The 15,891-nt window shown below is 34.4% G+C and overlaps 1 protein-coding gene across 2 annotated transcripts; it reads left to right on the plus strand.

Annotated features, from left to right (window-relative positions):
- The first annotated feature begins 692 nt into the window (after positions 1–692).
- On the plus strand, positions 693–11,069 carry LOC127852939 (leukocyte elastase inhibitor-like). 2 transcript variants are annotated; one of them, XM_052387021.1, is made up of 2 exons: positions 693–764; positions 6,699–11,069. In XM_052387021.1, the coding sequence occupies exon 2, from the start codon at positions 6,728–6,730 to the stop codon at positions 7,886–7,888; it is 1,161 nt and encodes a 386-aa protein (XP_052242981.1). In that variant the 5' UTR covers positions 693–764; positions 6,699–6,727; the 3' UTR covers positions 7,889–11,069. The 2 variants fall into 2 exon arrangements, with proteins under 2 accessions (XP_052242981.1, XP_052242982.1); XM_052387022.1 differs by having other exon boundaries at positions 704–794.
- The last annotated feature ends 4,822 nt before the right edge of the window (positions 11,070–15,891 follow it).

A 15,891-nucleotide genomic window follows, 5' to 3' on the forward strand; every position in this document is an offset into this window, starting at 1 on the left:
CGATCAAAACATGTTAAACATAGAAAAGTCATGCACTTTCGAAATATATTTTGTATATTTACAAATATATTATTTATTTCAAAAATATTCCAACCGTATGCATTATAATTGATTTTTTTAATTAAGCACACGTTGTTCTTCATCATGAATAATATGATATTTGTATAATTGGATAGATGGAAAGTAGATCTGATGTCCGATGAGGTCAAAAGGCATTTGTAATGACCCATAAACAGACATGTAAAGGACAATATAAAATTGTATTCACACCAGTTGGATTGTACACGACTGTCCACAGGACAAATGTGTTTTTTTTTTGTTTATATTAACACTACAATCGCGCGTGGTTGTTTCATTGCTTAGCATTAATCGCAAGCAAAATTACGAAACCACAATGTGTGATAGCAATTTTAACAACGCAATCATTATCTTTGTTTCAGGACCTCGCATTGAGATCGCGCGATTCGCAACGTGTTCTTTTTTAAATTTTTGCCCTTGCAAACAATCCAGGAATCCCAAGTGTGAAATCCTGATGCGAGATAGCGAGCTATCAACGCGTTAGCTTGTTCTTCGGTTCAGTGAGTGTCTCATCCCTTTGTTTGTATAGGTCCCTGTGCAAAATTAATATGTTCAGTCTTCAGATCGGGAACCGGAAAAAGTTTGTAATTATTAATACCAAATTAGTGGTCTGTAACCGTAAGCAGATTATCGGCTGACGTGCATTCTGTGTTTACGTCCGATGCATTCGTAAACAAAACAAATAGGTATGGAATACATAAGTTAGAGATATGATTGTAAGCATAAATCTTTACAAATTAAAATACTTCTCAACGTCAGCAAAAATTCTAAACTGATTCTGAAAATCACATTAATGTAAATATTCACACATATAGTACTTTTCGACCCAATTAATACGAGGGGTGGCGCGATTTACCGAAATACACCCAAATTCACCGAAATATGCTCCAAATACCGAAAAACGCATAATTTTGACACATTATGGCATGTTTGTCCATATTTTTGGACTTATTTTAATCAAGTTAAGCAATATGAAGAAATTGTGATACCTTAAGAATTAAAAATGATGATTTACCCTAACCCTAACCACAGGGGGAAGTTGCGCAATTTTTTATATTTTTTTTAAATAATATATATAGTCTATATATATTATCAGGGACCTATACAAACAAAGAAATTAGCAACCTCGCGATATCCCGTTACAGCACGCAAAATAAACCGAGATTTGATTATCTCGGTCGATTGGTCCCTGTTTACTGATAATAAACCGGTGCGCGAGATTTGATAATCTCGATTGATTGGTCCCTGTGTAGCGATAATGCGGCTACACCTTATCGATTGCGAGGGATTTTGCTTATTGAGCGGGTTACGTTTTTTTCGGATTCAAATTATATTATGTTAAATAAACAAGTACCTATTCGTTCAATTGTTGCGTTGTTGATCTCAAAATCAATCATTATTTAGTCTAATTATTACGCAGTATGTCGAACAGGGACCAATTATCGGACCCTTTGATGAATATTAATTGCCGGTTGTTTCGCCAGGGTTAATTGCCGTTGTTTATCGCACGTATGTGCATGTACAAAAGACCGGTCTTTTAATAGAATTAAAATGTTACCATGTTTTGTTTTAAATAGCTACATAATCAAGACATGTTAAGTGCAAACAACTCAAAATGTATAACTGTTCTTTTAACCTCCGACGCAGCAAAGTTTCGCATGCCATTTTAATATTCACCAACAGAGTCGCTCAGAACCTGTGCAGCCAGACTGACCTTCATGTAGCTGAAGGAAAGCAGATTCATTCGATTGCGAGCGATTTCGCTCATTGATGGTGATAGTTGTTTCGCAATATTCGACTTTCGTTGTGTAATAAACAAATATATAAATTCGTTCAGTTTTGCCTTGTTTGTCTTGAAAATAAATAATTAGTAATATTAACACGCAGTATGCTACACGGAACCCAATTACCGGATGCGTTGACGAGTAACAATACCATTTGTTTCACAGGGTTTCAATTGCCATTGTATATCGCACATATGTGCATGTAGCAAAGACCGGTCTTTTAATTAATTAAAAATGTTACTCTGCCGTGTGAAAAATATCAACATTATTAACGCCTGCCAATTGCTTACAATTTAAAATGTATAATTGTTTTTTATCATCCGAGACAATGAAGGTTCGCATGCCATTATATTATTCTGTTGGACTCCTTTTGAACATGATATCCATAGTTGTACTAAAAGTCTTTTCGTGATTTCGTGTTCAAGTATTGAACAAAAATCAGCAGAATTTGAAGGCAAGGCAATTCATAAAAGTCGTTTATGTTTAATTTCTCAGTATAAATCAGTTAATCACTGAAACATACACATTAGTTCATGCATGATAGGTAATCTTGGTATTATTTAAGTTTAAGAGTATGTGTAACAATACATTCATGTTACTAAGTGTAATGAGCATTCAGTTAAAGAAAATATTTTAAAAACTCAATAGCATGTAAAAAAAATCACATGTTTGTAAAAGATTTTGCACAAGTAACCATTTGCAATGTGAAATAGAACAACAAAAATTTGATAATAATACTAACAATTTTCTATTTATTATTTCAACAACAAAAGATTGAGATTCCTCTTGACATGGTAATGCAGAAGATTTATTCGAAGCCTACAGCAATACAAAAAGCTTACTAAAATTAAATACCAAATTATCTTGTTAAAACAAGTTTGAAAATTTGATATTTATAATGAGTTTTGGGAACACATTTTTGATTAACATGATCAAAGATCTAACTGTCACTTTTGAGTTAAGCAGAGATATTCACTGCTGCAATGTGTTCATTTATGAAAAAATGCAACAGTTTAATTTAATCAATTGAATATTTAAAACTAATTCATACTGAATTTTCTTTTGTCTTCGGCAAGTCTGAAGGTTTGTGAAGTTTGTTGTCGCCACTGCTTTATATAGTAGACATGAATATAGTAACATCATCTTAGTGCTGGGATGGTCAAGGTACGTCTCAGGAAAAAAAGTAATCCAATTTCCGTGTTGAATCAGACAGTATCAGTATCCTTGGCATAGCTGTGAACACACATGTATGTCAGCACTATTTAAAGTCCACAATGTTTTTCAACCATTAAAAGTTCTTAATGTGGAAACGACCTGGGTTTGTACGCCCAAGTTTCGCTGGCGTCATGGCATTTTCCTTTGCGGGGTCAAACCCTCTTTTGCTTCTTTTCAGCACACTGAAAAAATAAAACAATATGAATTTAAACAAACAAGATTAATAAAGGGCAAGTATTGACTGAGCCTTTCCAAAAATGCTGCGACATATGTTGATCAAATTAATAGTGGTTATAAAATTTAAAAAATGACTAAAATTGTATTGTTTTTGAGCTTATACAAAATTATGATTTTTCAAATAATGCAAATGAAATTTGCACCACACAATAGATTGAAATGCAACGTTTGTAGAGATACCATCATTATTATTATAGGGCTAGTATTGACTGAGCCTTTCTTAAAATGCTGCGACATATTTGATTAAATTGATAGTGATTACACAATAAAAAAATGACTAAATTTGTATAATCTTTGAGCTGATACAAAATTATGATTTTGCATATAATGCAAATAAAATTTGCACCACACAATGCATTGAAATGTAACATTTGTAAGGATACAAACATGATAACTATAGGGCTAGTATTGACTGAGCCTTTAGAAAAGAGCCACGACATATGTTGATCAAACTGAAATTGTAAAAAAAAATAAAAAAAATGACTAAAATTGTATTGCTTTTGTGCTCATTCAAAATCATGAATTTGCAAATAATACAAATAAAATTAGCATCACACAATGCGTTGAAATGTAATGTTTGTAAAGATACCCATACGATTAATATAGGGCTAGTATTGACGGAGCCTTTCGAAACGAGCCACGACATATGTTGATCAAACTGATAGTGATAACAAAATAAAAAAATGACTAAAATTGTATAATCTTTGAGCTAATTCGAAATTATGCCTTTGCAAATAATGCAAATTAAATTTGCACCACACAATGCATTGAAATGCAACGTTTGTAAAGATACCAACATGATATATATATAGGGCTTGTATTGACTGAGCCTTTCAAAAAGAGCCACGACATATGTTGATGAAACTGATAGTGGTAAGAAAATAAAAAAATGACTAAAATTGTATTGCTTTTGTGCTCATTCAAAATCATGAATTTGCAAATAATACAAATAAAATTAGCATCACACAATGCGTTGAAATGTAATGTTTGTAAAGATACCCATAAGATTAATATAGGGCTAGTATTGACTGAGCCTTTCGAAAAGAGCCACGACATATGTTGATCAAACTGACAGTGATTACAAAATAAAAACATGACTAAAATTGTATAATCTTTGAGCTAATACAAAATTATACCTTTGAAAATAATGCAAATTAAATTTGCACCACTCAATGCATTGAAATGTAACGTTTGTAAAGATACCAACATGATATATATAGGGCTAGTATTGACTGAGCCTTTCAAAAAGAGCCACGGCATATGTTGATGAAACTGATAAAAAAATGACTAAAATTGTATTGCCTTTGTGCTCATTCAAAATCATGAATTTGCTAATAATACAAATAAAATTAGCATCACACAATGCGTTGAAATGTAACGTTTGTAAGAATACCAACATGAATAGTATAGAGCTTTATTTGACCAAGCCTTTTGAAAAAAGCCACGACACACGTTTCTCGGATTATGGAAGTGTAAACAATGATACGCATGATATAGTGAAAATACCCACCGTTGTTTTATAAGTAAATACAAAGCATAGACGAAAACAAATGAAACAATAAGATGTATCAAACTCAACAAACCTTTGCAATGAATACTTCTGTGTTGGCAACACTTGGTTAATTTGTTATCTTATTCTGTCTCGATTGCTTTGTCACGGTCTCGCTTTGTCAAAATGGCGGCTGTGAAAATTTGCCTCGTCGCGCGAAGTCTCGTTGGGTCGCAAGTCTCGTTTCCCTTTTGCGTTACAACGCGTTAGCTTGTTCTTCGGTTCAGTGAGTGTCTCATCCCTTTGTTTGTATAGGTCCCTGATATTATATACAATTTTTTTTGCGCAACTTCCCCCTGTGACCCTAACAGCATTATTTTCATGCCCCCTTATGGTAGTTTTTTAACTGTCCGTCAGTCCATCCAGGGTGACTACATTTGGGTTTTCCCAGCTTCACAGAGTTTGAATTGCCACCTGGCAGTTTCGTGTCTGGTTCCCGTCCCGAACCTCTCGATAAATTTGAAAGAGGACGGGAACAAAGCTGCCTTTACGTTTATCAATGATAACAACAAGTATGCCGATTGAGAAAATGTAGCTTACTCAATCGGACTCGTGGCTCGGACTTTTACATAGGTCACCATTGTGAAAGATTGTTTCATGGTATGATAAACATGTATTACCTTGAAATAGGACATTGAGGGGAAGTGCAAAGTACAAGATAAAAAACTTTCATATCAGTGGTACTGTTTTTACATGTTTTGCCCATTGCTTTATTTTTGGTTCAGACCATTTTCTTGTGTGGAGCATAAGTCCGCATTTGTTGGACATATTTAAAAGAACCTTCATGTAATTATATTTGGCTTATAAGGAAAAATGACAAGTACAAAGGCCATAACTCTTTTTTTCAGTATTTGCAGAGCTATTGATTTTTGTTTTTCACTTTAAAGCATAAATTAATTGAAGTCTTGAAGGGATTATACTTTTAATTTATATCATGATAGAGGACATATAGAAAAAGTGCTTTCTATAGTATTTTTGCTCTTTTCTTACAGTTTTTGGAGAATATAATAACACGATGTTGTTTTCTTGAGCGATTAATAACCAGAAAAAAAAAAGATTCAAATCAAACTCAAAAAGTGATTAACGGCTTTAAGAGGAATTGAAGAGTATTCCATAACTTCTTCTCAAAAACTTACTTACAGAGTTATTGCCATGTGTTTATATTCTTGTACACTAGTATTCCATTAAGTTTGAAGATATTGAGATAAAACTTCATTCATCTATGGAGTACTGGCCAGCATTTGTGGAGTAATTGTCTTTTGTATATTTCATGTCATGGTGTGCAAAAAAGTGTATTTTACTTATCAGTACCCAAAAGTTGTGAAGAGATTTAATTTAAACTTCATATAATTATATTAGTGTATTGAAGCAAGTACTGAGTGCAAGAACCATAATTCGTTCTGCGATATTTATTTATTTATTTTATTGATGTGTGCAAAGCAAAAAGTTTAGTTCCTTATTGATTGTATTGAAAAGTACTATATCTAAGACTAGTTGTCTGTTTTTCAATAACTAAGTAAAATTTTTGGCAATAATAGTGACAGCACTGCTTAACTTATAATATTAATCTTTCTACTTATGCAATCGAATTAATTGATAAATTAACTTTACCTCACTGACAAGCATTTACTTGGGAACATATGTTATAAATCAGGCATTGTTTAGCTGTTTTTCTCATTTTGACACCACATGGTAATTGTGTATCGTGATTGCCTATGATAAAGTGATTTACTATTTAAAATATTCATTTTGAATTAATGGCCATGTAACGCACAAACATCTTTAATTATTTAATTAATTTAACTATTAATTATTTTTTCCTTCTTCTGTTGCAGAAAGCTGTCAGCAATTGTATTTACATCAAATGACAACCATGTCATCATGCGCTTCAAAATTTTCTTTGGACCTCTTTCAACATGTCGTTTCTCAAAATCCCCATGGCAACCTGTTCATGTCGCCGAGCAGCATTTCCGTTGTCATGACGATGGTTCAAACTGGAGCAAGAAATGAAACCAGAAACCAAATGATTTCTACTCTTCAATTTCAATCCAATGATCAACTGTTGATACTTGCTGATGCTGAGCAATTTGTTAAGGTTTTGAATAAAGGGAGCGATCATGTCATACTGAGAAGCGCTAACAGACTCTATCCGAACAGTGATAAAGGCATTTTGGAAGATTATATTAAAGCTGTAGTCAAACATTTTGCCTCGGATGTCAAAAATGTGGACTTTAAATTAAACCCAGAAGGAAGCAGACAAGAAATAAACAAATGGGTAGAGGAAGTCACAAACGAAAAGATCAAAAACCTTCTACCAAGCGGATCTATCAATTCACTCACCAGAATGGTAATTGCAAATGCCATCTATTTCAAAGGAAACTGGGCGATACAGTTTGAGCCAAAGAGTACAAAAAAATCTGATTTTCATACATTGGACGGAAAATCTTTGAAGATAGACATGATGAAACGAGAAATGAAGAAAGTGCGATATGGCGAGAATACAGCTTTGGATTGTAAGGTTTTACATCTGCCTTATATTGGGGATGAAATGGCTATGGTAGTTCTACTTCCAAACACCGTCACTGGGTTGCTGGAAATGGAGAAAAGGATAAACGTCAAAAAAATAAACCAATGTATCGAAGATGTTTACTCACCAACTGTCAAAGTTTCTGTTCCGAAATTCAAGCTCGAGAGTTCACTCCAGCTTTCAGATACATTATCTGCTCTAGGAATGCCTGATGTGTTCGATGCAAACAAAAGTGACCTCTCTGGAATGGGGAAGGATTTGTTTGTTTCTGAAGTGTTCCACAAGGCGTTTGTTGATGTCAACGAAGAAGGTACAGAGGCTGCAGCTGCAACTGCTGGGACAATTGTGTTTTTTAGTGCACCGCCTCCTCCAAAGATATTCACAGCTGATCACCCGTTCATGTTTATGATCTGGCTCTACCCCCTAAAGGCGCCACTTTTTGTTGGTCGTTATACTGGATCAACATTGGAAGCTGCTCAGTCTCGAGACAAACTCTAGATTGCACGGTTTCAGCAAAGAAACTTCGCGGAAAAATATCAGCAGTCTCCGAATGTCAAGAATCGTTAAGTTAATATACCTTTTCCTTCGGCTGTTTAAAATAGATTGTGTAATGAAAACATGAGAGACAACTTGGTGATAATGTTTGTTGATATTATATCTTTACCAAGTTCGATAACCACCCAGATCACTTAAAGACTGTCGGAATAATTGCCCTTCATATATATATAAGACCAAGTTAACATTGCCCATTTAATAACTCAAACAGTTAAATCGGATAATCATTTCACTTAGTGACAATATTTATTGGCAAACTATCTCTGCAGTTTTTATAACCAGCAATATCGCTTGAAGCATTTGTGAATTGTCGTTGAATTAAAAAAGGCTCAATACGTCTTTGTTGGATATTCATGAATATTTGTGAAACAAATTTGTGAGCATATAAACTTGGACAAGTTTGATGAACAGCTATATCATATAAAGCACTTTTGATTAACGATATATTAATAATAAATATCAATCACATTATCATCATTTTGTCTTTTAACATTACTTATATAATCCATTAATCGTATGATCTTAAAAATGGTTCAAAATGTTCATGGTTATAAATCCTTAACAAGTATGATGGTCAGTCTGATCGCCGGAAGCTTTTCTTAACTATGACCTTTGTATATGGCCATATTTTCAAAATCAATGGTGTCTACTATCTTATTTAAATTGTTATTATCTTGCAGTCTTCGAAATAAGCACACGCCCGATCGCCCGTGGCGAGTAAAATTACTGCCGGGCACATACAAAAATTCACGTTTGTGGCCCGCCGGGCATGTAAATTATTGATGCCAATTGACAGTTTATATAAAAAAATCGTAAGCGGTTCTTGATATTTGCAGATCTATTTTTCAATTTTGCGAACAAACACCTTGCCGTAAGTTGTAAAACAATGAAATTCGATTGGTTTAACAACACGCACCTGCTTGCACACGTCATTGTTATTGTTTTTGACCGATGCAGTTCGGTCACATTCGGTTCTTATCGACGGTTTCTCTAGACATTAATCGAGAAGATGCTTTTTGAATCGATCATTTCAATCAAGTAATTCGCTTCCGTTTTTGTCAATGTAAACAAATGTCATTGTCGACATAGAGGCTATGCAGTATCTTAGGTATGTTGATGGGGCTAAGCCCGATAAAGCACTTCCAAAATAGAAAATTGACAATGATTTAGAGAAAAAGGAAGCCAAGAAATGGTACGAGGACACCAGAGAACGCTCTTTTCAAGAGCACTGGTGTAAAGATCGACCGTCTTAATTCTAGTCACATATTAGATGTAATTGTATTCACTACTATTGAAACAAATGTTCTGCTTTACTATGTGTAGCATGTAAGTGTTAAAATGTTGTGATTTGTTATAATTTTGGTTAAAAAAGTTTGGGCATGTAAAAAATATGTTGGGCATGTAAAAATTCTTAAGTAACTGGCCCGACTGGCATGTAACTTTTCAAAGCTAATTTCGAAGACTGATCTTGTAATCATCAAACGTGATTGATATTAGTGTGATTTATCTTTTTAGAACGTATTTCATTTTGCAAAAACTAGGTAGTTTTATTTATCAGGACATTGCTCGTCTTGTTCCTTATAATGATGTTTCCATAAATGTATGTTTTATAATTTGCCGACGTTATTAAATGCTCTGTACAGGTGTTATGATTAAAGCATTGTCTTACTGTACTGATAACACTTTTTATGCCCTCGGTAGGGTGGCATATAGCAGTTGAACTGTCCGTCAGTCAGTATGTCAGTCAGTATGTCAGTCTGTCCGTCCGTCCGTCCGAAAAAAAACATTGGCCATAACTTTTTCAATATTCAAGATAGCAACTTGATATTTGGCATGCATGTGCATCTCATGAAGCTGCACATTTTGTGGTGGAAGTTCAAGGTCAAGGTCATTCTTCAAGGTCAAAGGTCAAAAAAAATAAATCAAAGCGGCGTTTTCGTGAAGCTGCATATTTTGAGTGGTGGAAGTTCAGGGTTAAGGTCATCTATCAAGGTCAAAAGTCAAAAAGAAAATAAATTGTTTTTCAAAGCGGCGCAATAGGGGGCATTGTGTTTTTGACGAACACATCTCTTGTTGATGGCTAAACTGTATACTCTACACTACCCATGCTATCACACATTTGTATGTGCAAACAAGGGTATTTGTAATATATTGTTTGTAATATGTTGTTAATAGATGGATAGCCGATGCTTATATGTCAATATTTACGAATAGGTGTTGTTAAATATCTCTGTAAATTTTTCATCAAAAATTGTCAAACAATGTTTAATGATTAGTATTCTAAGTTAAGAAGTGTGTGATGACCCTCACTTCTGGTAAACGTTTGTGAGCTTTTGCAAAAATTCAGGTCTACATGATGTTTGGTTATATCTAGAATCATTTAATATAAACAGTTTGATACTAATTTTACGCAATATATTACAATAGGTGTCCATTTGGTGATAAATTCTAAATGACTCCCACCTGTGCAATATAATAAGTACCAGAAATCTTTTCTAATTATACTGCCTTAAAAAATCATGAAAAATAACATTAACAAAAGATGCACCAGTTCAATACAAATAATTTCTGAGTTGTAGATCGGTCTTTATTAAAATTTATTGCAAAGATTCTTAAGTTAGAAATGACACCAATATGCAATATATACCTACTACATGTAGTAAAGAATATAAAAGTCAGTTAACCAAACTTATGGGGCAATCCTCATATGACTTAAATATTATGAAACCCGTGAAAAAATAGGCATGCACAATTTTCACAGTGCAATAACGAACACATATTTATAGTCAGCTTTGATGCAAGCCTCAACCTTATCGAGACAGTATTTATTTATTGGAACAATATTTCAAAATGTTGATCCGCATCCATTTGTACCCTTGTAAAATGTTAAGTAGTAACTAACTGATTATATAAATTCAATATTTAATACACAACTGTACACTGAGATCAACAACTTTCGCACGCCAATATAGTCTGAGTTTTCATATATGCAACACTTGTCTAAATAAAATTAAAAAGAAAATGTGATTTCACAAAAAAGTAGAGTTTCTAGATTACTGAAAGCCATTAAATTATATGTATATTGTTGTCCTATTGCTTGTTAATAATTATTTTGAACAGGTAATGCCTTTGTTTCTTTGCTTTTAAGCTCATTGGAAGCGACATATGATAGCAGAATAAAGGTTTAAAAATGGTAAAAAACGATAAATAAACGCATAACGGGTTCCAGCGCTCGGCAGCGGGTGCAGTTTTAAATAAATGAAAGCTTGTCAGAATTTTTTTAAAGTCATAGTGACCTTGACCATTGACCTAGTGACACAGTGGCGTGTAGAACTCATCAAGGCGGTTCTACATATGAAGTTTCAAAGTTGTAGGTGGAAGCACTTTGATTTTAGAGCCAATGTTAAGGTTTTAGCACGACGCGGACGACACGACGAGCTTATTATGACAAGTAAAACAGCCGAGCTAAAAATTAAATAGCATCAAAAAGGAACGAATATGTAATCCAGAAAAAGAATACGATTTATTACGTTGATTTTGACAACCCGGGCATACGTTCTTACATTATTTTGACAGCTCGGACATGGCAGCAAAAAATATTTTGACAAACCGAATATTGGTTTCTACATCAAGATGCAAAACTTAACAACATGGTAAAAGTTAGCCGATTAAATATGGGCCGACCAATGTAAGTTTAATTAATTAGTTGTCTAATTAAGTAACAAACAGATAATTTGACGATTCGTAAACTTTAATTTAGCAAACTGTGAAAACAATATGATAGTATTTCAAAAGTTTTTGGGAGTAACCCAGTTGGCATCCAACGTTGCTGTAACGTTGTATTTAGGTTGCATTCGAATGTTGCAGTTTGGTTGTACCAATGGTGTATATGAAAGTTTTACCGACGTTTTTTTCCAACGTTGCTGCGACGTTTTTTTCCCAACGTTGCTGCAACGTTGTATTTAGGTCGCATTAAAACGTAGTATTTTTAAATTCTATGTTTTTAATTAATATAAAATTAAAAAAATTATTTACTGCCAACTGCTCTTTCGATTAGTATCGGCAGTTATGGACATTTTCGAGTTCGTTTCTTAGAAAGAACCATTATTTGATGTCTATAGAGGAGTTAATGAAACGCTCCCCGAATGGGAATCGAACCCACCAACTCCCGATCGGACACCTCATCCACTACACCACGGCGAAAATTGAAAGTTTGAGACAAAAATGTTGACTTTATTTTTTGTTTAAACTTTGAAACTAGATTCTACCATTTTAATGCATAACACAACTTAAACAAAATATTTTATCCGGCGATTTTGAGTTAAAGTTCATCTTTAGCATCTTTAAGTTTAAGCAACTGATATGTAAAATTATAAAAAATGAATTTCTAAACTTTCATATACACCATTGTGACAACCAAACTGCAACGTTTGAATGCAACCTAAATACAACGTTGCAGCAACGTTTTGGAAAATAAAATCGGGAAAACTTTCATATACACCGTTTTGACAATCAAACTGCAACGTTTGAATGCAACCTCAATACAACGTTGCAGCAACGTTTGGAAAAAACGTCGGGAAAACTTTCATTTACACCAGTGTGACAACCAAACTGCAACGTTTGAATGCAACCTAAATACAACGTTGCAGCAACGTTTGGAAAAAAACGTCGGGAAAACTTTCATATACACCATTGTGACAACCAAACTGCAACGTTTGAATGCAACCTAAATACAACGTTGCAGCAACGTTTTGGAAAAAACATCGGGAAAACTTTCATATACACCATTGTGACAACCAAACTGCAACGTTTGAATGCAACCTAAATACAACTTTGCAACAACGCTTGGGTGCCCACTGGGAAGAGCGCACAATTACCTAGAAGCAACGTTGCTGCAACTTACTTCTCAAACGTTCGACCGACGTTTCATGTGCAACGTTGCAGAAACGTTCGGAAGTGGTTACTAATGTAGCGATCAGAATGCAACGTTTCTGAAACGTCCTTTCAACGTTATGATGAAACGTCCGAGTAATGTTTTGTTTGCAACGTTTTGGCAACGTTCGGTAATGGTTGCCGACGTTGCGACCTAAATATTACGTTGCAGCAACGTTCGTAAAACGTCTGATGCTCACTGGGAACCAGTCTACATTGATGGGCTGCATGGTGAATTTTATTTTAACTGAAACAACACATTTAAATATGGCCAATGTCATCCCCAGTCCTGTGTCGACTAAAAAGGTTGCCATGTACAATTTATATCTGATTGTCTTGATTGCGTGCGTGTGTATTGTAACTGAAGTAGAATGAGTATATTATACATACGGAATAATACAATTTATAAAATAAAAAATATTTTCACTAGGTATTATAGATGTCAAAGTCATGCGTATAAGCTCTAATAGGATTTCGTTATAACATCACAAATTTAAAGCTGTCGTATAGAAAAATACCTACAGTAGTCTGCATCAAAATGGCTCTTATACCACAATTTTAGCAATTACATGTATCATCTATACATACAGAACCAAACATTAATGTACAGTCAATCGTGTGTTATAGTACATGTACTATATTTGCCAGATTATCAATCCATAATCCATGGCTTTTTTCATGTCTCAAAACCTCTCTTTCAAAGTATTGTGCATATACACCACCTACAACATAAACATAGGTGCCTAGATCGAGTTTTAGAAAGTATGTAAAAAAACACATTACGCAGTCGATTTCGGTGAAAAAAATACCGTTTATGTTAAACTTAATTTAACTAAATCTTACTTATAATAATCTAATTTCTTAAATCGATTAAATATACATGAAACGATGTTATCATGAACATGGTCGGAAAGCAGCGAGTGTACATCTTCGCAAAGGTACATTATAAACGAAATTATTAATTAATGTTATGTATCTTGAGTCATTGAATAAGGAAAATCCATGATGCACAAAACTAACCAGGAAACAGACTCGATAGCGTTTCAATAAGCCACAGGCTTTCAATGCAATCGAGCTTAAATAAATAGGTTTGAAATAAACAAGATGTTGCTTGTTGAGATGGTGCAAAGGAGGGGCGCCGGATATATATTAAATAGACATGGTAACAGATCAAGCGTTACAGATATGTTGGAACAACTAAATTGGAAATCCCGTCAGACAAGGAGGAAGGAAGCCAGACTTTTAATGCTACACAAAAATCGAAAACGAAAAAATTGCCATCAATAAAGAACATCGTTTAATACCACCAAGAAGACTCGCCCGCGGCATGCACGAAAAAACCTTCCAAATTCCATCATGTAAAAATGACTACAGACTCAACTCATTTTTTCCGAGGACCATCAGAGATTGGAACAAGCTGCCGCCTGACATAGTTTCTGCGGGGTCAATTTAGTGCTTCGAACAAAGCTCAATTGGCCAAACACGTTATTTAAACTGTAAAGAACTATGTTTTTAACCTATACATTCTGGACTTTTAATCGTTTATTCTCCAACTTTTCTTCAACACCCACACTACGACATAATAATCAACGAGTTAATTGTGGTCGTCAACCGGTAGAAGAAACGTATTAATAATCCGAACGGTCCTGTAAAGGTTATGTTAATTTACATTACAGGTGGTTTATACAACGAATGATGCATTTTTACCCAGCTGATTATTACTTATTAGTCTATTATTAATTACTCATTACTTACTAATAAGCTTTACACACGGCTTATAAGCTCGAGAAATGCCATGGGTCAGTTTAAAAACTACAGTCTCCGCTGTAAGTTGTTGAATCTCCACAGTGTTCGCGAGGTTACAAGAATGTGTATCTATGTTATAATGTTCTTTCAACTGCTCATATCGAGCTTAAGAAAATGGAACAGGCATTTCAATCCGCTTATTTTGGCTAACTTTACTACAAATATGTTTAGTCTTCAGATCGGGAACCGGAATAAGTTAGCAATGATTAATAGGAAATGAGTGGTATGCAACCGTAAGCAGAATATCCGCCGACGTGTTTACTTCCCGTTCATTTCGTTAACAGATCGAAGAATTGAGGTAAGGAATACTTTAGTAACTGATATGATTTAAAGCGTTAATCTTTTTTTACATATTAAGTACTCATCAATGCCAGTAAAACATCTAAACTGATACTTTAGACGTTAATGTAAATATATCCATGTTCAGGACATCTCGGCCCAATGAACAGTAGACAAGACGGCCACTGGTCACTTCGGCCCATAAACTAGGTCTTAATCCGTGAAAAAAAGGTTAAACGTACATCAAATTCATAATTAAAAAAAACTACCAGTTTTCGTTTCAGATTTCTTACATTTTTTAGTAGGGAATATTGCACTACTGTGTGTGTCAGATGTGTAGTATTGCATGAGTTGATTGTCTAAGTTAGTGTCTCATAAAGCTCAAAGTGCAAGTTAAATACAATTTCCTATGACCACCAAGTTTAATAGGGACCAAAGTAACACACCAACAAGCAAATTCATTGAAATGATATCCCCTGCCAATTTCAAAATTGCGACAGACGAACGGACTGATGGACAACGCCAATTCTACATGTATATCCCTCCGCCTTTAGCGGTGGGGGAAAAATTATCATTAGTATTTGGGAAAATCAAAAACTTAAAATTTTAAGCATATATTTTTTTATAAATGACATTCATTGATGTACAAACAAGTTTCATTGAAATGCACGAAAGCAGTTCTACAGTATGCATCTAGACACAAAAGTTTTCTGGACAGATGGACAACGCCAGAACAATCTCATCCAGATAAAAGGACGGATGGACAACGCCAAAACAATATCCTCCTCCAGATAAAATTATGAGAGAAGGAAGGGCAGACAAGTCAGCGATTATATGCTCTCCCTTGTAGGAGCACAAAATCTCAATTAAAGGCCAAAAAAAAATAAGTATGTTTCCGGTCGCCTGACCGTGTCTCCCGAATGGGCACC

This window comes from Dreissena polymorpha, chromosome 12 (genome assembly GCF_020536995.1).
Source record: "Dreissena polymorpha isolate Duluth1 chromosome 12, UMN_Dpol_1.0, whole genome shotgun sequence".
In the NCBI taxonomy this organism is placed as follows: domain Eukaryota; kingdom Metazoa; phylum Mollusca; class Bivalvia; order Myida; family Dreissenidae; genus Dreissena; species Dreissena polymorpha.

Excerpts from the sequence above, each read along its gene's own strand:
- LOC127852939 (XM_052387021.1), top strand. The coding sequence starts at position 6,728 with ATGACAACCATGTCATCATGCGCTTCAAAATTTTCTTTGGACCTCTTT.